The following is a 24,737-nucleotide window of genomic DNA, read 5'->3' on the forward strand; positions in this document are numbered from 1 at the left end:
TTCCCAAATTCTCCACAACAGATTGGGTCTTGCTAGTAACAGAAACTCCGCACTTAGTACATTCGCCGCCTTGGTGTGTAGTCACACAATTATAAATGACGATCCTTCATCCAGATGATGGGCATTTTAAGAATGAAAACAACACTGCCCTTTTCCAAATTCTGGTTGAGAGAACAGGGCTAGAGACAAGTCAAGAGCTTCAAGCTCATGACCTTCAAGCAGCAGCCCCAGGGCTGAAAAGAAAATTAGTCAAAACCATCATTTCAAATTCCAAAAGGTCACCATTTATGAAAAGATTCTTAAACCAGATGATACGTCGGAAATGAAAGGGAAAACAAGAAATGGAAGGAGACGGAGCTGAAACAATGGTTTGCACAACTTGCTCTCCACACCCCAGTAAACTCTCTCTGTGCCCAATTAGATGGGCCGTGACCTCCTGAGGCTGCATTTAGACTTTTAACGTCAGTTAACCTGTCACACAGAACCTCATCTAACGACTTTTCACTGGTTGTCTCTGATAGAATTAGCAGAGATGGGAACGTAACATGCTTGACTGTTTCCTGATCAAAAAGGATAGCTATGCATATGGAAGTAAATAGTCAGACATCCCTTATGCGTTCTGGGTCGGTGCATCCAGTGGCCCTCTGAGCACCTCCAGCTGAATGCCATATGGAAGCTGCAAGTTGCATGTTCTCCCCCTACAAACTTTCCAGATGTAAAAGGCATCACTGTCCACCTCAAGGGTAAAGCCAGAAACGTGAGAGTCACCTGACCTCATTTTCCCTCACCATTGACATAAAACACCAGGAAATTCTGTCAATTCCAACTCCTAATAGCCAAGATCTCCATCACCACCACCACCACCTCCTTAATAGGGAAATCTGCCTTGGCCCCTGCATTTTTATATCAAGGCATTTTAACTGGCGTTCAAATATTCCTCTTCCATTCCCGAACACACTGTCCACGCTCCAGCCAGAATGAGCCTCAAGAATAAAAGCCTTATCGTGCAAGACTTTTAAATTCCCATTTTGAACTTTCTAACGGATCCCTGTTGCGCTCAGGATAAAGTCTAACTTACCACCCCTTCCATGGAACCGTATGACATGGCACCTGCCATTCTCTGCATTCACCTGTTTCCCTAACCACGGCTGGTCTCGACTACGGTTTTGTTCCTCTGTTATGCCGTGTGCTCTCTTTAGCTTCCAGACCTCTGTACGTGTTGTACCCTCTTCCGGGAACACCACTCAGCCCTTTGTCTCTCTAACTCCCCTTCATCCTTCAGCTCTTTTAAAAGTTGTACTATTTCTTTTGTTAGATTCTTCTCGGTCCAGGGAAGTAGCTGGTGGTTAAGGGGAAAGGCCATGGAGCCATATCATTGGAATTCAAATTCTGTCTCGGATAATAGCGAGGTGTGTGACTCTCTGTTTTATCTGTAAAATGAGGATAACAAGCATTGTCAAAAAGGTCAAATGTGGCCACATCAATTACTGAGCATCACAGCTAGCACGTCAACTATCAAGCAATGTTAGATATGATTATCACTATTACTTAATTTGCTGTGCAGGGATGCTCCCAAGGCCTATGTCTTTGGTTCTGTCCTCTTATTTTTACAGCCAGTTGGAGGGTCTTATTCATGCCCAAGGCTCTACCTCTACTACCGGTGATCTCCAAATATGTGCTTCCAGATCCGATCTCCCTCCAGACTTTTAATTTCTTATTGGAGTTATTGCAACAGTCTCCCCCCCCCCCCCCCCCCCCCGCACGAATTTTGTGCACCAGGCCTCCGGGCTTATCTCCCTGCTCCATTCTCACATCTCTTAAACCTGTTTCCACATGGCACCCAACTATACTTTTTAAAATGTCAGCTCATTCGGGGCAAAGGCCATTCCTATGACATTCCTTCAAACCTGACTGGCACCTCCCCTCATGGGAGATCTGCTAGCCCCACTCTCCAGGGTCTTGGTGGCCCCAGCCTCCCGACACTTGATGGCTCTGCCCTGCTGAGATCTGGGCAGAATATGGGACATACTGAGTTGTGTGGCTCTGAGGCGGGGGCCACTCCCCACGCCTTTCCCCAAGGCTGATCGAAACTTCCCCTTCATGGGAGATCCACTAGTGGCTAGTGACTAGCCCATCCTCCTGACTCCCCCTGTGGCCCTGCCCTGCTGATAGCAGGCCCTGGGCAGAGTCTGGGACAGACTGAGTTGTGTGGCTCTGGGGTGGAGGCCATTTTCCCCCCATACACCAACAGGTGCAGAGTTCTCCCTTCACACAGCCAAATCTTGATTTCTTTGGGCCTGATGAACTCGGCTGGCCTCACTCTGATGACACCCAGAGACCCTGCCCCACCACAAAAGTGTGCAAGCACCTAGTGGGTGGCAGCTAGACTTGGTCTAGCCTGGGACATTTGCTAAGTGGCCTCAGGTCCAGCACTGGCACCAAGTCTGAACTTGTATCAGCCTGGTGAACACCGCCTCTACCTGGTGACTCAGATGCGGTATCATGCAGCTCAAGTATCGCCAGAGGCTCTTTCAGTGACTGAGCCTAACAGGCAGCTGGTGGGCAGAGGGTGGGGGCAGATCTCAGGGCACCTTTGGGATTTTTGCTGATCTGCTCCTGGACCTGGTGCTGGTAAAGCCAGCCTTGGTGCACAGCTTGGTCCTTCCCGCATACATCTAGGCCCAGCAGTGGCAGCCACACTGTAGACTGCTTTGTAGCTCCAAACAGGTTGGCCAGGGCCGGTCACTGGCAGTGTCTGACACTGACCTGCCTCAGAGTCCCTCCCAAGAGGCCCCAGAACCAACACACCCAATGGCCAGCTTCAGACAACATCAGAGCAGGGTCCGATTAGCTTCATAAACAGCACATCCAAAGGCACCAGACCCTGCTGCTTCATGTGGTCAGCCCCTGCACAGCAGTTTATACACTGTGGTCGGGGCCACAGTAAGCCAGCCTGAGGGTCGATCCCACACACAAATGGGCCAATAGCAATCAAGACTCAATTTCAGCAGGAGGGCCCATAAAACCTACACAAAGGACATTCTGAGTACCTAGCTCAGGTGATCAAAGAGACTGTGCCACTGGATCCCACAGGACACCTACTATGTAAGACCATCCTACCAAGACTGGGAGACATAGCAGATCTACTTAATACATAGAAACAAACAAAAAGAAGCAGCCAAAATGGGGAGACAAAGAACCATGCCTCAAATGAAAGAATAGGAGAAATCTCCAGAAAAAGAGCTAAATTAAATGGAGGCAAATAATTTATCAGATACAGAGTTCAAAAAAGTGGTTATCAGGATGTTCAAGAACTTAGTGAGAACTACAACAGTGTAAAACAGGACACTAGAACCATAAAAAATAACCAGTCAGAAATGAAGAATACACTAGAAGGAATAAACAGCAGGTTGGATGAAGCAGAGAATCGAATCGGTGACTTGGAAGATAAGGTAGCAGAAAATACCCAATCAGAGCAGCAAAAAGAAAAAAGAATTTCAAAAAGTGAGAATATTTTAAGGGAATTAGGGACAACATGAAGCATAATGCCATCCATATCATAGAGGTACCAGAAGAAGAGAGAGTAAGGGATCGAGAACCTATTTGAAGAAATAATGATTGATAACTCCCCTAACCTGGTGGGGGAACAAATACACACACACACATCCAGGAAGCACAGAGTCCCAAACAAAACGAACCCAAAGAGGTCCACACCAAGACACATCACAATTAAAATGCAAACGGTTAGACCAGTTGGACTGGCGCAGTTAGCTCAGTGTTGTCCTGTGCACCGAAAGGTTGTTGGTTCAATTCCAGGTCAGGGCACATGCCTGGGTTGCAGGTTTGATCCCCAGTTGGGGTATGTATGGAAGGCAAGTGATCAATGTTTCTCTCTCACATTAATGTTTTTCTCTCTCTCAGCATGTACTCAGGTGAGGATTAAAAAATGCAAAAGGTTAAAGACAAAGAGAAAATCTTACAAGCAGCAGAGGAAGAGAGTTAGTTACCTACAAGGGAGCTCCCATAAAACTGACAGCTGATTTTTCAACAGAAACATTTCAGGCCAGAAGGGATTGGCATGAAATATTCAAAGTGACATACAACCAAGACTACTTTACCCAGCAGAACATCATTTAAAATTGAAGGAGAAAAGCTAAAGGAGTTTGCTACCACCAAACCAATATTACAAGAAATATTAAAAGGCCTTCTTTTTTTTAAAAAAATGGTTTTATTGATTTTTAGAGAGAGAGGAAGGGAGAAGGAGAGCTAGACACATGGATGAGAAACATCAATTGGCTGCCTCCTACATGCCCCCTACTGGGGATTGAGCCTGCAACCTGGACATGTGCCCTGACCAGGAATCGAACCGGTGATCTCTTGGTTCGTGAGTTGATGCTCAACCACTGAGCCATACTGGCCAGGCAAAAGGTCTTCTTGAAGAAGAGGGAGGAAGAAGAGGATGTGGAGGAGGAGGAGAGGAAATAGAGGAATACAGTTAAAAGAATAAAATGGCAATAAATATGTACCTATCAATGATCACTTTAAATGTAAATGGATTAAATGCTAAAAATCAAGAAATTATTTAAAAAGCAACAACAACAATAAACAAAAAAATGTCATAGAGACAGATAATAGTATGGTGATTACCAGAGGGAAATGAGGGTGGGGGGAGGTAGAAGAGGGTATAGGGGGCATGAATGGTGATGGAAGGACACTTGACTTCAGATGGTGAACACACAATACAATATACAGATAATGTATTATAGAATTGTACACCTGAAACCTATATAATTTTATTAACCAATGTCACTCCAATAAATTCAATAAAAAAAACTGTTAAAAAAAGACACAGGGTAGCTGAATGGATAAGAAAACAAGATGCATATATATGTGTATAAGAGACCCACCTCAGAATGAAAGATACAGATTAAAAGTAAAGGAATGGAAAAACATATTTTATTTATATTGAGAGGAAAAGAAGCTGGGGAAGCAATACTTATATCTGACAAAGGCTACTGTAAGAGACAAGGAAGGACACTACATGATGATAAAGGGAGCGACCCGACAAGAGGATGGAACCCAGGTAAACATGTATGCACCCAGGATAGGAGCACCTAAATATGTAAAGCAAATCTTGCTGGGCATAAGGGAGAGAGTGACAGTAATACAGTCATACTAGGGGATTTTAACACCCCACTGAATCAATGGGTAGATCTTCCAGACAGAAAATAAACAAGGAAAAAGCAACCTTAAATGACACACTAGATCACATGGATCTCATTGATATCTTCAGAGCATTTTACCCCATAGCAGCAGAATAGACATTCATTTCAAGTGCACATGGAACATTTCTAGAATAGACTACATGTTGGAACATAAAACAAGACTCACACAATTAAAACAAATTGAAATCATATCAATCATCTGGTCTGATGGTATGAAACTAGAAATCAATCACGAAAAAACTAAAAGCACACAAAGACATGGAGGCTAAATAACATGTTACTAAATAAGAAGTGGGTTAACTATGAGATAAAGGAAGAAATAAAAAGTTACCTTGAAAAAATGAGGACACAACAACACAAATCCTATGGCACACAGGAAACTCAATCCTGAGAGGGGAATCATAACATTACAGGCTTATCACAAGAAACAAGAAAAATCTCAAATAAACAATCTAACTTTACACTCAAAGCACTTGCAAAAGAGCAGCAAACAAAGCCCCAAGTGAGTAGAAGAAAGGAAATAATAAAGATCAGAGCAGAAATAAACAAAATAGACTCTAAAAAATACAAAAGATCAATGAAATCAAGAGCTGGTTCTTTGAAAAGATAAACCAAGATTTACACACCTTTAATCAGACTCATCAAGAACAAAAGGGAGAGGAGCCAAATAAATAAAATCAGAAATGAAAGAGAAGTAACAACTGACACCAAAGAAATAAAAAGAATTGGAAGAAAATATTACAAACAACTATATGCCAACTAATTGGACAAAGTGGACAAAATGGATAAATTCCTAGAAACATACAGTTTTCCAAAACTAAATCAGAAAGAATCTGAATAGACAGATTACGGCTAGTAAAACTGAAGCAGTAATAAAAAATTTCCCATCAAACCATAGTGTTGGGCTGGATGGCTTCACAGGTCAATTTTACCAAACATTCACAGAAAAACTAACACCTTCTCAAACTATTTCAAAAAATTCAAGAGGCAGGAAGACTCCTGTGCTCATTTTATGAGGCCAGCATGACCCTAAATCCAAAACCAGATAAAGGCACTACAAAACAAACAAATAAAACAAACAAACAAAAAACAATATTCCTGATGAACCTGATCCAGCAATACATTGAAAAGATCATACACCATGATCAAGTGGGAATTATTCCCGGGATGCAAGATTGGTACAATATCTGCAAATCAATAAACATGATATATCACATAAAAATGAAGGATAAAAACCACATGATTGTATCAATAAAAGCAGAAAAAGCATTTGATAAGACCTAGCACCCATTTATGATAAAAGCTCCCAGCAAAGTGGGAATAGAGGGAACATAACTCAACGTAATAAAGTCCATATATGACAAATCCACAGCCAACATCATACTCAATGGGTAAAAACCTAAAGCTTTTGTTTCCTTTAAGATTGAGAAAAAGACAGGGATGTTCACTTTCACCATTCTTATTCAACATAGTACTGGAAGTCCTAGCCACAGCGATCAGACAAGAAGAAGAAATAAGAGGCACCCAAATTGGAAAGAAAGAAGTAAAAGTGTCACTATTTGCAGATGACATGATAATGTATATACAGAACCCTACAGATTCTACCAAAAAAATTACTAGAACTGATCAGTGAATTCAGTAAAGTAGCAGGATGCAAAATAAATATCTAGAAATCAGTTGGATTTCTATGTACCAATAATGAACTATCAGAAAGGGTAACTAAGAAATACCATTCACAATTGCATAAAAAAACAACCTAGGAGTAAATTTAACCAACGATGTAAAAGACCTGTACTCGGAAAATTATAACACACTGAGAAAGAAACTGAAGAGATAAGTGGAAGCATATACTGTATTCATGCATTGGAAGAAATAACATCTTTAAAATGTCCATACTACCCAAAGCAATCTATAGATTCAATGCAATTCCTATCAAGGTACCAAGGGCGTATTCACAGAACTAGCAGGAATATTTCAAAAGTATATGTGGGACCACAAAGACCCCAAATGGCCGCAGCAATCTTGAGAAAAAAGAGCAAGTTGAAGGAATTATGCTACCTGATATTCAGCTATACAAAAGGCCCTAGTAATCAAAACAGCATGGTACTAGCATAAAAAGAGACACATAGATCAATGGAACAGAATCAAGGGCTCAGAAATAAACCCACGCCTCTGTGGTCAATTAATATTTGACAAAGGAGACAAAAACACACAATGGGGTAAAGAGAGTCTGTTCAGTAAATGGTGCTGGGAAAACTGGATAGCTATGTGCCAAACAATGAAACTTTTTTTCACAGAAGGTGGACAGATTCTCATATCTGCTCCTGCATTTGCTCTGCTGACAAATGCTGTTTTATCTGAAGGAAACCTAGCTCAGACAAACCTGTGAGTAGCAAAGAGAGGTGTTTGAGTAGCCTCTGAAGAGAACGGTGGCTAGTCTTCCATGATACTACACCAAAACGCGGCAAGCAGTGTTGTCTTAAAGACTAGCTGCCACATGGAATCTGAAACCAATCTAATGAACTTTTCATGCTCTAGGGCCGTGGTCGGCAAACCGCGGCTCAAGGGCCACATGCGGCTCTTTGGCTCCTTGAGTGTGGCTCTTCCACAAAATACCACGTGTGGGTGCGCATGTACAGTGCGATTGAAACTTTGTGGCCCATGTGCAGAAGTCGGTATTTTGTGGAAGAGCCAGTATTTTGTGGGAGAGCCACACTCAAGGGGCCCAAAGAGCCGCATGTGGCTCGCGAGCCGCGGTTTGCCGAGCCGCAGGTTGCCGACCACTGTCCTAGACTTATATGTCTATTTCCTTCACCAGGTCAGGAACGTTTTCTGTCATTTTTTCAAATAGGTTTTCAATTTCTTGCTCACTCTCTTCTTCTTCCACCACCCCCATGTATATATTTAAATGCCATTTAACAAAGAAAAATCAAACAAAAAAATGAGTTCGCATGTCACCTCTGACACGCGTGTCATAGGTTCGCCATCACTGGTCTAGTGCATTAAACTCCATTGTTCTGGTCCGTGTTGAGTGACTCTTTACCCGTGGATAGTTTTGTAGCATCATGCATCGGTCATTTGGAAACGACTGGTTCACTGAGTTACACAGGTCTTTCAAATGTGCTGAAGACCTGGTGCTTTGTTTGCAAGCACATTTCATTACACAAGATTTAAATATGACACTTGCTCATAGGAGCAGATAGAGGCAAAACTGTGATTTTCACTTAAGACTTTGAATTTTATCTTTGGCAACAAATACTGTCAGCTGCTTTTCTTGAAGTGACGAGCTCTCTTAGCTCAGTTTGGAGAAAAGGTCTGTCAGCTCCGCAAGCCTGAGAGCCATAGTTTGCCCATCAATTGTTTGTTCAAGTAAATACGGTGTTTCAGGGGGAAGCAGCCGGCTCAGCTCGCAGCTCAGCCGCACAAGGGCCCTGCTGGAGACCGTCTTCTTACTTTGGCAAAAAGCCCAAGTGCTTTGTATGTACTCCCCGTTTTGCTAAATGCAAGGTTCGAGATTTACTAAAATCTAATAAAATCGATGCTTTTGTACTGCTGCACCGAGGACTGTTCAAAGTGCCCGCAGTGCTTTCTTCCCTCTGGGTGGTGGCGGTGGCCGCTTGGGGCACTGCCCCTGCTCCTCGCAGTTGCTTTGACTCATCAGTGTAAGCGCCAACACAGCGCAAAAGGCAACTACGCCTCACGACTACCACGAAGTAGACGTTGCAGACCCCATGACATGGTCTGGGGAGGGATCCTCTCACCCCCGGGGTTAACAACACACTTCGAGAACACCGGGCTGTAACATCAGCATGAAGGACATCGGCTTTCGGATTTAAAAGACCTGGAATTGCATCGCCTCTACCCCTCACTAGCTTCAAAAACTTGGGACCGTTGCTCCTCTGAGATCGAGTTGCTCATCAGTAAAATGGGTGTGACACCCATAAGGCTCTTGAGAGGACCCAGTGAGCCAATGCATTAAGCACCCAGGATGCACTCACTATTGTTATTTACTAAGGCCTAATGGTTCCACCATGTGTCTCAGTCAGATTCCCTAAGGTTTTAACCACCTCATCAACCAGCGTGAAAAGAATCAGGCCCAAGCATATCACCACCAAGGACTCCGAGTCTGGCCTCCTGCAGGGTCTCATCAGCTACACGGCGCTGGGAAGCAGACTGGGGAGATTCTGGGGGATAGCGGAGCAGGGGACCACGCCTGCAGGACTCCTTGCTGACGGCAGAAAATGCAGATGGGCAGATTCTGTCCGATCTGTTTATCACAGGAAGACGGTGACAATCAACACCAAGTTAGTTCTCACATGTGCCAGGCACTGAGCGCTGTGCAAATATAGCCCGTTCACTGCAGATGAGGACACTGAGGCACGGACAGGATAAGTAACATGCCCAAAGTGACACTCTCTATGTGGTTGACCTGGGATTTGAAAGCAAGCATCTGACTCTAAGGCGGAGTTCTTATCTACTGCCCTGTACCAAGGAAGCAGGAGCGAAGGAGGGGCATTTTCCAGACGGTCCTTTCCCCTCCACAGAGCTCGTGTTTAAAAAGCTCAATTTTATTCTAAAATGACCTGTTTAAAAAAACACTTTGAGTTCAAGAGAAACTCCAGGAAAAAAAAAAGTGTACCTCAAGCCAAGTGTGATATAAACAAATGTATGGCAGGATTTTGAGCTGGTGAAGGGTTAGAAAGGAGCCTCCATTTGGACATTTCTCTTTGAGTGACTCAGAGACTGTGACATTGAACCAGCAAAGAGGAGGACGGAATCCTGAGAAGAGCTTGGTCCTGCATTAAACATTGTCTACATCAAACAATGATCAGTGGTTTCCGAGTTCAGAATTGATCTGTAGCCCAACATAGATGTTAGCGCAGTCAGAGAGCAGAATCCCAATGGAATGAATCTGACAGCGAAAAGGTAAAAATGCAGCTCCTGGACCTGGGCAGGCAGGAGGGGGAACGTGGACAGCCGCATCCCATAAGGTGGGAAGCTAAGACGTTCTACCCAAGGAGGAGGCAAAAGAAATGAAGATTTATGTTATTTTTTTAGAAATGGAAAGGTAATCAATATGAAGGGTGGAGTGAGCCCGCTAAATCCCCACCTATTGTGGCAGGAAGTCAATAGATTATAAATCAAGAAATAAAGGGCAAACATATTATTTAGAGGTTTGGATAGAACCACCAGAGGAACCGAGTCAGAAACGGTTACTCTGAGCAGTAGACTTGGGGCGAGGACGCGGGAGCACCGCGAGGCGATGCTTGCCATTAAAGCCCCTTCTACGCGATATGACGTTTGAATAGTGTGCGTGAGTAATGTCTTAATAAACTGTAAGATAAAGGCTTTTAATTAAAGTATGAAGTTTTAGCTTGAAGAGAAAAGTATAACCTTTCTAATCTTTTTGACTTAGTACAGCAGAAAAATAGGGCAAAGATGTTTATTAGCTATTTACTAAACTGGGATCGCAGCCATTGGGGGTGAGGAAATGAGACGGTAGTGAGGGTAGAGGGGAAACCTTGCTTTGTCTTTTTTTGTTTTAAAAATTTATATTGAAATGCATTTTGTGTTACTTTTATATTAAAAGTATTTTCATTAAGAAATACAATAGGAAAAATATGCCACTCAAAAGAACATGACGAAAATTAAATACCCAGGATTTTTTTTAAAGAGAGAGAGAGAGAGAGAGAGAGAGAGAGAGAGAGAGAGGCGCAGTCACTCAGTGTGTCTCCCTGGTCTCTAGAGGCGGGCTACCAGCCTGCCCCTTCCCTGCTTGAGGACCAGAGCCCAGGAGGCTGGCTTTCTTTCTGCTCCAGCCCCACTCTTGGGAGAAGTCAGTTCTCCTCTGTGGACCCTACACACACTTGCTTTTTCCGTGCATTTTGGCAAGAGGGTTTTGAGCACCTATTGTAGGCCAGGCGGCTTGGACACACACAGCCCTGGGAGAGCATTTCTGTGACAGGGCCCCTCCCCTGAGGCCCCCCTCCCCGCCCCCGGGCCCAGGAGCATCCTGCATCTCTGCTGGGTGCACTTCTCAGCATCTTCCCTACACAGTTCTGACCTTCCCAGAGACAGCAGCGTGTCCACCGAATGCTGTGTCTAGCACATAGTAGGTGTTCAGTAGGTACTCATAGAGCAGGTAACACAGGCTGAAGTTGTCCCCAAAGGCAAACCACGCACTCCCCACCCCCTAAGGGTCTGCAGGCTGGGAAGGGCCCAGGAGAAGGTGCAGGTGGGCGGAGCAGGCTGGAGCCCGAGCCAGGAGGCCCACCCAGCAGGACAATGGCCCTCAGACTCTGAGCACCTGCCTCCCACATGCTGTCATGTCTGTGCCATGTTCCCACGTGAGAAGCATAACACTGACAACGGCCACCTTGTCTTCAGGGAAGGACGACAATGCCGAGGAGACGCCAGTCCTAGAGGGATGGGCCAGGGTGAGGCGAGGCTGAGGGTGAAGCCTGCAGGGAGTGGGGTCACAGGAAGCGCCATTCTGTCCAGTGGTAAGCAGCGCAGTTGTGGGGAAGGCTGGGACATGGCGACCTCCAGAACGCGCGTCCCTGGGCTCAGTCAGTCCTTACAACTTCCTTCAAGACCTGCCCAACCGGCGCCAGGGCCTGGGCTGTCTGTGCCGCTCCCCTCCCCTCCTAGCCACACTGGCTCCTGACCCCCCACATCCTCACCTCCCGCCTCTGCATTCATGCTCTTTCTGCCCTGAGTGCTGTTCCGCCCAGAGCCCCTGGGTGGCTCCTCATTTCCCCCACACTTTGGGTTAAAGGTCACCTTCTCAGGGGACCCTGCCTCAGCCACACTGTTTACCATTTCATCCTCCTTGCCACCAGCCCACCCTCCCACCTGAGGGCCTCGAGCCCAGGGACTCTGCCAGGACCCTTGCGGGGCGGGCTCAGACCTTAGTGTCTCTGGGACCAGCCCTGCCATCTCCCCGGGCAGGGGCAGGAGCGAGGCCGCGGTGGAAAGTGGAGGAGCACTGAGCGCATTGAGCGCTGAGCAGCAGAACTCCGACCCGACGCACATCTGATAGTCTCACTTTTCTCTAAACACGGACTGCGAGCCACGTCCATCGTCTTTGGTGAAAAGTACTATTTTGAAAAACCAGGACTAACTTGCTAGTACGTATTTTAAGGCATCTTAAGCTGGTGAACAGGTCGCTGGCTCTGCGTCCTGTCATGGCGAAGGGCGATGATTTGCGGTGAGTATGCATCTCTGTGAACTGCTCTTTGCCCAAACCAGTTTCCGCGGGACAGCAGAGTCTTACACTGGAAGAGGAGACGGCAGACCCAGGATTCTCGGAATCGCTTTGATTTCGCAGGTGGGTGTGATTGCAGTTAAAGCAGCTGCGCGCGGTGCTGAATAGAATATGTGGCAAACGTGCAGGTAACTGTGTACAGACTCTTAAGCCGGAAGAATAGACACAGTGTCCGCTGGGTGTGTGCACAGCGTAGCCACGCAGCCTGTTCCTCCCCTCTCCTCCCACAGGGCTGCACCCAGAACACTAGACATTTCTAAAGGAGACGGTGGGACCTCTCTGCATAATCTTTGAGGAAAAGATGGAAAATAAGGGATGGAGAACTAACGCTGAAATTTTCAAGACTGTGGAGTCCGATGGCCCCGAGCTGCAGGCTCCTGCATGGCCCACAGGGCGGCCGGGACTGCAGGGTGTGCTTTAGCGGGAGGTCTGTAAGCACTGAGCCCAGGAGAGCGACTGCCAGAGGTTAGGGGGGCGTCTCGGAGTTCAAGGTGAGTGAGTTGCCTCACGAAGCACATTCCGTGCATGTCCCCTGGGCATGTGCTATGTGCCAGGCTCTGGTTCTAGGCCGGGGTCCTGGGAAGGGTGGCGGAGAAGGAGCGTTTCCATGGTGATCAGGTATTGGACAGTGCCTCTCTACAGTGTGCGAGGAAAAGGTGGATGATGGTGTCAGGTCTTGCCTGCCCCATGCCCATCTCGGCTGCCCACGCCTGGACTGCTGAGGCCACGGTCACGGAGAACCAGCCTGGTGAGGCGTTGGTCTGTGGCAGGTCTGGTGGCATCAAAGGTGGGTTTGGCCCTCTGAGCGCTGCACTGGAACCGGCTGCAGGTCCCTAAGCCACAGAGTTATCAGACAGAAACCTTGACCCCTGCCTGCCACAGACTCTAAAACGCAAATAAGTCAAATGATGGTGTGCCCAAGTCCAGTCCTCAGGACGCGGGGCCGCCACGAACCCCACGGCCCCTGGGTTTGCAGCTCCCCATCTTCATGGAGAGTTTGCCCGAGTCTCCGAGAGTGTGCTGGCCTGCAAGCAGCCAGACTCTTTGGGAAAGAAACTGTTCTCAATTCTAGTGATCGGTGGTGCCTTTAAAAAAAAAAGTATATTTGGTCTCCAGAGATGCTGTATTTTTTAAAATATGTTTTTATTGACTTCAGAGAGGAAGGGAGAGAGATAGAAACATCAATGATGAAGCAAATCATTGATTGGTTGCCCCTTGCACGCCCCCTACAGGGGATCAAGCCCTCAGCCTGGGCATGTGCCCTTGACCGGAATTGAACTCAGGACCCTTCAGTCCACAGGCCGACACTCTATCCACTGAGCCAAACTGGTTAAGGCCCGTGCTGTATTTTTGCAGCCTAGAGCCACAACATCTAAATCTAGCTAGCTCTACCATTTCTTTTCCTTGACCTTGCTTTCTGGATTTGGAATAAAATTGGGCAAAGGTTGGGTTTATTATTTTTCGCAATTATATTTCTTGTTGAGGCGTTCAGAGCCGGTGACTGACACGAAACTCTCTTTGACACAGGAGTGGGCGGGCTGGAGAAGGCCCTCCCCACCAGGCGGGGCCCTGCTAAGGGAGCCAGTGTGGTGGTGAGGGTGGCGCTCTGGCGCAGTCCCAGCTGCCGCCACTGGAGGTGCTGTGTAGCCACTGGGCTTCTCTGAGCCTCAGTCCTTGGTGAAACAGGCCTGCTGGTAGCGCAGGGGCCAGTAGGGGATTCAGCTGCCTTTGTTTATCCAAGTGCATGGGGCGCAGTAATGACAGCAGCACAGGTAGGGTGGGGTCCCAGCTCTGCCTCCTACCAACCATGACCTCTCTGGCTCTCTGCTTCCTCATTTGTAAATGGGGACAATAGAGGTATCTACTTCCTGAGAAGGTGCAAGGATTGGATGAATACCCTGTGTCAAGTGCTTACAAGTGCCTGGCATGTACCATGTGTCTGATACACACATAAGTAAATGCTCAGGGTTTAGCCTAGAAATGGATGCTCCTAGCTTGGCAAGGAGAAGGTGTTTATTAAGTGTTAGCTATTGTCACTTTACGGTTTCCTTGTCACCTCTTCCTGGGATTCTCATGGCCCATCCTCTCCTACAGCTTCTTTGGAAGCAGGTGTGAGGATCCACACTGGCGTCTCACCTGCTTGCTGATCCCAGGAGGAGGGGAAGACCTCCCCTGGACATGGCTTCCTCGTGCAAACCCAGGAAGCAGCCCGCAGGGGCCTTGCAGGGAGCTCTCAGACCAAGAGCTTCTAGTCTCGGCCTTGCTGTTTATTGCGTCAGCTGGGAGCACGCCTCCAGAGACCCTCACCACGCTCGCCTGATCCTGACTTCTCCTCGGTGTTCACCGGCCCCTCTGCCCCTGCCCGGAAGTGCCGGTGCTCCTCGGGGTCCTGTCACGTTGCCTCCTGGTGCCCCTGGGTTGTCTCTGGCACTTCTGCACTTTCAAGCCTTCAATTACCACCTATGCCTGGGTGATCCCAAGTGTCACTTCAGGTTTCACCTTTATCCTGAGCCTCTGTCAGTGCTTCTTCACGTTTTCAGAGTGTGAGACTCTCTCCATAGAAGCGCACACTCACATATTTTTCTTGAAGTTTCATGAGCACACGGAGCCTTATGCATGGAGCTACATGGAGACCCAATGCTAACTCCATGGGCCTCCCTCTCTCACCCTCACCCTCCGCAGCTGTGTCTGCTGGGTCTACCCTTAATCTCTCGTGTCATTCCTTTTACCGCCATCAGAACATCACCTCCCAACGCTTCTTCTCTTTCCAGCCCCAACAGATATTATTTCCTGCATGTTTGGTCAGGGGCTGCCTTTTCTTGGAGACCATTACAGAGAGAAGGTTCGTGTTGACTTTCTTTCAACCTCTCAGAAAAGGGCCCAGGAACCCCTGAGCAGAGAACGGAGTGCGAGGTCTCCAGGAAAGAGGAGATGACGCAACAGAACACCTGATGGGATGAAGAGTCTCGGAGAAAGGCAAGAAAAAGTGCGATTCAATACTCTTGGATAAACAAAGGGTACTTCCAGAAATAACATGTTATTATAAATTTCTGTAATAACTGTCCCATTTATTCAGTGGCAGTAAATGCTTTAGGCTTTGCAGGCTAGGCAGAAAACTTGAGGATACTAAGTAGGTACTTATGAAATAAGAAACAAACTCCACACATGTTTTAATGGCAACATTCAAAATTATAGATGCTGAAATTTGAATTTCTTATTTGTGTGTGTTGTGAAATATTATTTGATATTATTTATTTATTTATGTTAAATATATTTTATTGATTTTTTACAGAGAGGAAGGGAGAGGGATAGAGAGTTAGAAACATCAATCAGCTGCCTCCTGCACACTCCCTACTGGGGATGTGCCAGCAACCAAGGTACATGGCTTGACCGGAATCAAACCTGGGACCCTTCAGTCCGCAGGCCAATGCTCTATCCGCTGAGCCAAACCAGTCAGGGCGATATTATTTATTTTTTTCAACCATTTAGAGATGTACAAAATATTCTTAGCCTGTGCATTGTACAAAAATAGGCGATGCGCTGATGTCTGCACATGGGCTAGAGTTTGCCAACCCCTGAGATGAATGTCTCACATTCTCCACACGCTGAGTCCTACACTTCCATCATTTTAGAGGCAAAGCATGAAGTACATCCTGTTTATTTGATGAGTCTCAAGTCAGTGGCGTGTAAATGTGTCACTGTTCTATCTTTTGACTGTGTTATATCCAACCCCTCATTTCTTCCATGATATTTTGGGCATATTTTATAACTTTCCAGCCACTATTGGTGGTTAAAACTTCCAGTTGCATATCTGATTGCAAGGTTGTATCCCTGATCCTCTCTCTTTTGCATCCTGGCAGCTTTGGTATGTTGTGCCAGGGAACAGGAAGAGAAAGAAGGTCACGTGCCACTTGGCTGGGTGAAGGTGCGGACCTCTGTCGTTCATTGTTGCCGCATCTCCAGCTAGCGCCGATGGCCAGGACTCTGTGTGGCGGGAGACACCTGCACTGGTTAGCAGAGGGCCCTGGGGCCTTCCCACTGCCACCGCCTTCTCTGATGTCAGCCATCTGAGTCGGGTCCAGGCTTTTCCATCCCACATTGGCTCCCACCACTGACAGCTCCCATACCGCTGAGCCCGTGGTACCCTGTGAGCCTTTGTAAAAGGCCCTCCTCCCTTTGGACAGACTCCGCTGTGGACCAAGGTGCATGGTTTGGGGAGTGGAGCATGGGATGGCTCTCAGTCCTTGCTGGACCCCTAAGCTGAGCAATCCTGGGCAGGGCAACATCTCAAACGCCGTGCCACCCTGGCTGGGCTCTTCTTGCCTAGCAGGTTGCTCTGTTGGGTGGGGCACTAACAAAATGGCTCAAGCTCGGCCATCCACTATAGGACCCCCTGCACTCCCAGCACCTCCCCATTGCAAACAGGCGGCCCTGCTGTCAGCCCCTCACTCAGCCCTGGCGCTTCCCTCCACGTCTTGTGAAGTAGGCACTTGAGCAGAGGGTCAGCCCTGCTGCCTGACAAGTGTCCAGTCCAGGAATGGCATGCCAGTCTCTTTCCCAGGCACTTGGATCTTGAATTCTTCTTAGAATCATCAAGGAACTAAAGGTATTGGGAGGAAGGATAGTGATATAAGAATGCTAACATCATTTGTCTAAAATGGATGGATCAAGGCCTACTGATCAACATACTATGTAGAAACATGAAGGAATGAAGGGACCACAGGAAGGACTGAGACAAACTGCTGAAAGCCCTTGCTACTTTCACTTTCTTCTCTTGCAGGTGAGGAGACTCATGCTCAGAGGTTAACCAACTTCTGAGGTCTCACGGCTAGTAAATGGCAGGACCCAGATAACAACTCGTGTCTACCTGCCCCCAGAGCTCCGCTGTCTGACATTCTTGTCATCTCCCAGGGATTATTAAAGGCCATTTGCTCCTATAAGGGCTGAGAGAGCGGGCTCTGGCAGAGTGGTGCGGACGGGGGAGGGAAGCAGCATTGGAGTTTTGTGGGCTGCTCTTTAGCCTCAGCAGCATTGGTTCACTGGGGGCACTTCCACATGTCAGAGTCTCATTTCCAAGCTGTAAGAAACACAACTCTCTTAAAATACACAGGGAATTCATGTCAAGTTTTATTCAACACATCAGTGAGGGAACCGGCAGAATGACAAAGCTGGTTCAAAGGAGGATGCTATATATTTTTTCAGTGAAAGTATTCTGAAATAAGATAGTTAAGTTAGATATAAAACTGATTAATGTCCTAGAGGGTAGGCAATAAATCCACAACAGTTGTGTCTGTCTCCTCTCATGAACAGAAACCATTTGGATCTCAACTGAACAAAAAGCGTATGTGCATCTTCTGGAGCTTTCTACAAGTAAACCTGTAACTACAGCTGGGCTCGCATTCACAGTAAACGCTAAGTCAGACAATGTTATGTCCCCCGAGAATCAGATGGCCCCGTAGGTAAGCTTGTTGGACGCTGCTCTATGAGAACATTCAAAGGACAAACCATCTTTTTGCCCGATTTCTTGTTTTATTGTTTCCCAATGCTGGTTGGTAACCCGCACTGGTCACCCGACAATGGAATGCAAATCACTTGCCTTTATTCTAACAAAATTTCAAATGGGGATCAGAAGTATCTTCAAGTGCCTACTTCCTAAGATGGGTTGAGCCCTAGAGTCAGAAGGTAGGGGGCTGGGTTTCAGGTAGAAAGAAGAGAAGCAGTTCCTTTCCACCAATGATGACACATCTAGGAGTAAGATTCAAAATATTTAAACACCAGTAGGACACAAGGCCTGCCCATCAGAACGGATGCTTCCACAGGGCTGGAGCAGGATCATGATGGCCCTGCTGGGTCAGGTCTAAGTTTTTATGTGATGGATCTTTAGATGCCTGGGAGGATCCAGAAAGGACTATGGTGGGGTTTTGAGGGCAAAGGGTGGGAGTGGGGGTGGGGGGGACTTGGGCCAGGAGCTGTTTACCAACAAGTAGGGAAATAGTTCAACATTTTAATAACTTGTATGGCTATACTAACATGTTCTGGCTGAATGTTAGTCAAGCTCACACCCTCCTACTCCTGCCACCATGCCAATCCTGACCCACCCCAAGCACAGTCCTGGCCACTCTTTCCCATCCTCCCTCAAGACTCCAGTTCACTTCTCTCTTCTCTTTGCCTCTTGGGCTTTAGGGACAAGGATGAACAGTGCAGGGACAAGAGCAGAGTCAGGGGTAGGGAAGAGAGTAAGAGAGTACCGAAGTATTCTGTACCCATGGCCAAGGGAAGGTACAGCCTTAGATCTGGGCCTGGAGGCACAGAAATGACTCCTTGATACTGTTTTTAAGCTCTAAGGCAGTGGTTCTCAACCTTCCTAATGCCGCAACCCTTTAATACAGTTCCTCATGTTGTGGTGACCCCCAATTTCATTGTTACAAATTGAACATAATTAAAGCATAGTGATTAATCACAAAAACAATATGTAATACAGTTCCTCTTGGGGGGACCCCCAATTTCATTGTTACAAATTGAACATAATTAAAGCATAGTGATTAATCACAAAAACAATATGAAATTATATATGTGTTTTCCGATGGTCTTAGGCGACCCCTGTGAAAGGGTCGTTAGACCCCCCAAGGGGTCTCAACCCACAGGTTGAGAACCGCTGCAGGATATAGCAGCGCCACCAACAGGCAAGAATCTCTGTCCTTCCCAGTTTACAGTCTCCCAGGGGCAGCGCGGGAACAGTGTGCCTTGGTGCCTGTGGCAGCACCTAGCAGCGGGGAGCACACGGGAAATACCCAGGCAGCGCTCTGTCCCGCGCTCACCCTGGCCCAGCCACATCTTTGCAGCTTCCCCGAGGCTTCTGAGCACACCAGTAACGCTAGAACCCCATCTGGCTGAAAAAGGCAGCCATCTGGAGATGTGGAAATATGGGGAAACTTCTAATGACTGACTCATTTTTCCCCCCCAGTTTTTCAGGCAGATGTTTGATGTCATTCAGGCCCATCTATAGCAGAAATAGCAGTTTATTGAAACTCTTTTTCATATTTTTAATTTCCCTGTCCTAAAATCCTAAATGGGCTTTCTTTTCTTAGTAGGATTTTTTTTTAATGAATCAAAAAAGTGATCCTCAGCTAATGAAGAGCAATTCAGTAATCAAATGTAAAACCATAAGAAATTTGAATTAAAAGGGCCTTTTAGATCATTTCCAGGTCTCAACACTGGCAGCCCAGGGGTCAAATTCAGCTGCAGGTGAGTTTGATTTGGCCGACACCATGTTTTTAAAAAGTCGACTTAGTTGCCCACTTTTTAAAAATCAAGAGAGTTTTTACCTGGCATTTTAAAATTTGAATTACTGGGCCAAATTGGAACACATTTCCCCAGGGTAAAAATCAACTTAAGCCAAGTAGCAATTGTCCCTGAGATGGGGCTTGTGCTCCCCAATTTGCCACAGTCCCCACCACTCTCTATTGCCCCCACACTCAGACAAAGTTTCAGTTACCACACATCTTCTTCAATGCACTGCTACTCCCTCCCTCCCCCATAGAACTGAAGTAAGAGGACTGTGAAATGCCCTTTTTCACACTTTACACTGCCTGCCCAGTCCACGCGGAAATCTGGGTTTGGTACGCCTTAATCTTATCTGAAGCTCCCATTTTAGATTTGGGTAAAGCGGGGTCCAAACAAGGAAAAGAACATACACAATTGACATAACATTTAGTGACAGAAATGGGGTGAGCTGCCAGGGCTCCTCGCCCCTAGGCCCGTGCAGTGGTCTTTCCACTATCTCAACACACCGCTTTGATTGTGTCTAGGGCTCCAAGATTTTCCTAATGAGAGCGTCACATGTCAGACAGGTTCTCATTCAAATTCACACACGGCTGTTGAAAGCCCGCAGCAGGTTGGGCTCTCCTCTGTGAGTGCCTTGCCTGCTTTCCAGATAATGAGTCAGGCGTTCGTTTCGGTTTCTCAGTGTGGGTGTCTCTACATAGGTCGATTGTTTTTTTCATTCAAAGCATGTCCTTTGCTGCCTCTGAGTTTGCGCCTGTCTGGTGGCTCCCGTGCCCGCAGACACTGCACAGGCATGCTGAGTGTTCTGGGAACCGGAGCATCTGAATGGCAAGGCCCATGGGTCGGGGCGTCCTCACAAGCTAAATGTCTGTGCCAGTCGCAGCCTGTCCCCCAGAGCGCGAGGGAATGCTCTCCAGCCCATGCCCCGAGAAGCAACCTGGCCTAGGTGCAGTAAGCAACTGCTGAGTTGAGGTGTGTGACCTTGGGAAAGTTATATAATTTCTCCAGCCTCAGTTTCCTCATCTGTAAAATAAGGGTAATAATAATACCTATAGTGTTGAGCTCCTTTGAAGATGAAAGTTCATTTTTCAAAATTCTTAGAACAATCCTAACACCTGGTAAATGCTAACATGACACTGTGGTGAGTGATAGAAATGAACACTGGGAACATCGCCTCCCTGGCTTCAGCAGTCATCCCAGGCCCATTGTAATTACTCAGTTGGCTTTGACTTGATAACTGTTTGGAGGATTTTTAGGAAATTCAGACTCCCTTGGCCCACTGCCAACCTATGGAAGCAGAGAATCTAGTTGGGGGGCTTGATGATCTATTCTTTTTAAGCTCCTTATGTGATTCTGATGACCACCCGGGTTTGAGAGCAATGGATGCACTTGAATATCTTTCTGATATTTGAATACTTCGGTGGTGGGTAGCTCATCGCCTCTGAAAGCTCCCCGTTCTGCAGGGGACACATTTTTAGATTGAGGACAAACCTGTTTACCTCAAGCTCCCACTTCTACCCCCTGGAGGCCACGCAGAACGCTTTACATCTCTTTTTCGTATGAGAGCTCTTCAGATATTGCAGACAGCTGTCATATTCCTGCTGAGCATTCTCTTCTTTTGGACAAAATGGCCATATTCTCTCATGGGGAAAAAGTATGGATAAACTGACTCCTCTAATTTGCGATATGAAAAAAAATGAGCTACAAGGCCCCCATGCCCTAGTTATCCTTTGACACTTAAAGGGCCAGAAAAAATGAGGATGTTGAGGCTCTGGAAGACAGGAGGTGCCAAGCGGGAGATGGCTGTGCACCTTCACGTCATCAGGCAGGGCTCCGTCTGCGGCATGTGCCACGCAGAAACCAGAGGCCCCTGCAAATGCCAACACGTGATGTAGTCAGTACAGGAAGGCAAATCTTGGCTTCAGTTTCAGCCAGGCCCACCTAGGTGTTGGCTATATGGATGTACACACAGCTAAAATTTTATTGTGATTCATTAAAGTTTATGTATCTTACAGTGTTTGATACTTCAAAAATATAAACAAAAATGTAGCTGGACCAAATTTTATGGAGGCTGCAACCAATATTCTCAAAAGAATTCACCCGACCAAGAGCATGTCTTAGCTTCACCAAATCCCACTTGATTCAAATTCTCACTTCTCACAGAATGCCTGGGTGGGGCTCTGATTCCTTGTGCCAACTGTGGGTGTGGGACATGCTGCTGGAGAAAAGAGAACCCATCAGCTGAGAAATGCTAAGGGTTCGGGAATCCTAGGCCCTAAAGGGGAAATTGGTGTTTAATTGTGCATTCCAAGGTTTAGTTCCTAGAGGCAGAAGAGTCGGAAATAACTGAAACATGGTCTACATGCGCAGACATTAGTAGGAATCTCCGATTTTTTATGCCATCCCTGGAACCATGTAGGCATCAAAATATCCACAAAATCCCAGCTTTACAAATGGTAACTCAATTCCTTATTGTCCATATAGGAAAGCGAATTATGGAATTTCCCTTAAGTAAATGACTTCACCAAATCCAACCACAAATGTTAGCTTCTTGTCAATGTTTAGGAAAGAATTATTCTAGAATTTCCATCAGTATACTGAATACAATATGAGCTTTGGATAGTGATAATTTAATACCACCTATTCCAAATTAATAATTTCCCAAATTAATAAACTGAGGGTTGACAGTGGCAAATGTCTTAACCAAGGTCATACAGATAATTTGCAGCCTTACCCAGGTATTCTGACTTCACACACAGTGATCCTTCTTGCATTTAAAGTATTCCTCTCCCACCTGGACTTCCCACCAGTTGCAAATGTGCGTTGGAAACAGACTCTGTTGCAGTAACTCTTACAGGCAGGAGAGCAGTTGTTCAGAGTGTCAGGACACGGGAAGAAGGCCAGGGAATGAAGCAATATTACACTAGCAAGTGATGTCATAGCATGACTTCCTAAGCGGCTGACATAGATGCAAGTCTTTAAGAAGCCCTGGCAAGTGCCAGCCAGTGAGAATGCAGGCTGGACAACCAATGATGAGCAGGGGAAGGGAGCATATAGGGAATCAAGATTCTCTTACCCATCACTGTGACAAGCTTCGCAGGTTCCCTAGAAGCCCAAGAAAACTCCCTTTTAACCCTTTAATCCAGGGCCTTCCCTCAGGCATCTAGGCTCCAAAAGCTTCGATTTTGTTCTCTATCTTTCTGCTCTCTCCCACTGACATCCAGCCATTGCCCAGTGATGCTGAGAGTGACTCCAGTGTAGTGAAAGCAAGTTTAATAGTGAGACAGGCTACTCAAGAGCTTGACATTCTAAAATTGATCTGTTCTCTTAATTGTAATTAAGCTGATTCTCAATTTTTAAAATTAGAAGTGACATGCGTTCATTCTTAAAGAATCAATCTTATGCAAATGTCATGAAAATATATCTGTTCAATTTGGGGAAGATTTAGGAAAGAAGAAAGGTGTATACCAAATACCAAGATTTCACTTTTGTTTTGATCCCCAAATAATAAAATGTGTATTTATAAGGACATTTTCTTAAAGTGTGTGTGTGTGTGTGTGTACGTGCGCATGCATATGTGTGTGTGTGGGAGGGTTCACGTATGTTAGTCTGGAACTGGTTGGCAATGGAAGTTCATGAAAATATCTAGTTAGACCAAACTCATAAGGAACTGGTAAGACTGTGTTGAAAAATAAGGAAATAGCTTAGAGTGCATCAGGCTAGGTCAGGGAGTCGCTCTCCCTCTCCCCCACCCCCACCCCCACTGAAACACAATTCAAGGCGAGCCAAAGACCCCATCTCAAGCCAGAGATCAAAGCAGTTCACAAAATGACTAGGGATTTTGTATTTGAAGACTTTTCTTCATTGCAGGAGCTGCCTAGGGGGCTACACAATCTCACCTCATGAAGCTTATACCAAAACAACCAGTAAGCTCCAAACCCTTCATCCCACACAACATGGCATTAGTCTTGCTGGGAACGGTCTGGACAGCCAATTCTGCCTCCCCCAAGCCCCCAGTGGAATATTCGAATATCAGAAACGGGATTATTATTGAGAGGAATTTGCAAATACCTTCCAGGCAGCAGGTCCTCCACAGCCCCGAGTGTGTCATTACTTCTTCATTCTTCCTGCTGGTTTCATTATCACTTGTAGATTTAGTCCTGCACACACCTCTGGAATATAACCAGTAGTCCGTGCCCACTGCAATGGTCATTAAACTAAACGCTGCAAAGGCTCCCACAGTGGTGATCAACATCTGGATACCTCTGTCACACATCCTCATAATTCTTCATGGTATTCTGTATGGCTGGGGGTTGAAGGGGAAGTTCAATGCCGGAGGAAAAAAATCACTCTGCAGCTGGGTAACCTAAGACAGGCTCTTTCAAAAATTCGGGTCTCCGTTTGTCAGCATCCACGGGGGCTTTGGGAAAGCTGGGCTTTCCTGTCTGGAGCTCTCTCCAGTTCCCTGGTTCGCCTATGGCCCTGGGAAGGGTGCAGGCTCCAGGGGGCTGGTCCACATCACTGCTGCCTTCTGAGGGTCCCTGGGTTCCTTTCATTCCTCAGGAGGTTGGTAAAGATGAGAGTCCGTGCAAGGCATGGCTCCGGAGCCTGGAGCTGCCAGGTCGGTTTGAGATGCGCCTGGCTCCTCACAGCCCCGGGAGACTCAAGGCAAAGAAATCCAGAGAGGTCTCGGTGTGTGTGCGCGTGTGTGCGCGCGCTCGCGCGTGCGTGCGTGCATGTGTGTGTGTGTGTGCGCGCGCGCGCGCGTGTGCTGGGGGTGAGGGCGGATGGCAAAAAATAGCACTGCTGGGAGGCGAGTCGCTGAGAAGAGTGTTCACTGCTTCCCCTGCCTCCCAGGAAAGCTCTCCGCCTGCTGCCGACACCCCCGCTCAAACTGGAGAAAAGAGAGTCGTGGGGCGGGGCGGGGCCGGCGGTTTCAGGGGGCCAAAGGCCCGCGGTGC

The 24,737-nt window shown here is 46.7% G+C and overlaps 1 protein-coding gene across 2 annotated transcripts in view; it reads right to left on the reverse strand.

Annotated features, from left to right (window-relative positions):
- CACNG3 (calcium channel, voltage-dependent, gamma subunit 3) overlaps positions 1-24,688 on the reverse strand; it is a 71,750-nt gene extending 47,062 nt beyond the window's left edge. The window contains exon 1 of one of the 2 annotated variants that reach the window (XM_005862043.2): positions 23,848-24,688. In XM_005862043.2, coding sequence (XP_005862105.1) covers positions 23,848-24,058 — 211 coding nt within the window. In that variant the 5' untranslated portion in view covers positions 24,059-24,688. Of the gene's footprint in view, positions 1-22,510; positions 22,646-23,847 lie in introns of those variants that run through there. The other variant, XM_005862044.2, reaches the window with a different exon arrangement.
- Between the last annotated feature and the right edge of the window lie 49 nt (positions 24,689-24,737).

Source organism: Myotis brandtii, unplaced genomic scaffold, assembly GCF_000412655.1.
Source record: "Myotis brandtii unplaced genomic scaffold, ASM41265v1 scaffold158, whole genome shotgun sequence".
NCBI classification, from domain to species: Eukaryota; Metazoa; Chordata; class Mammalia; order Chiroptera; family Vespertilionidae; genus Myotis; species Myotis brandtii.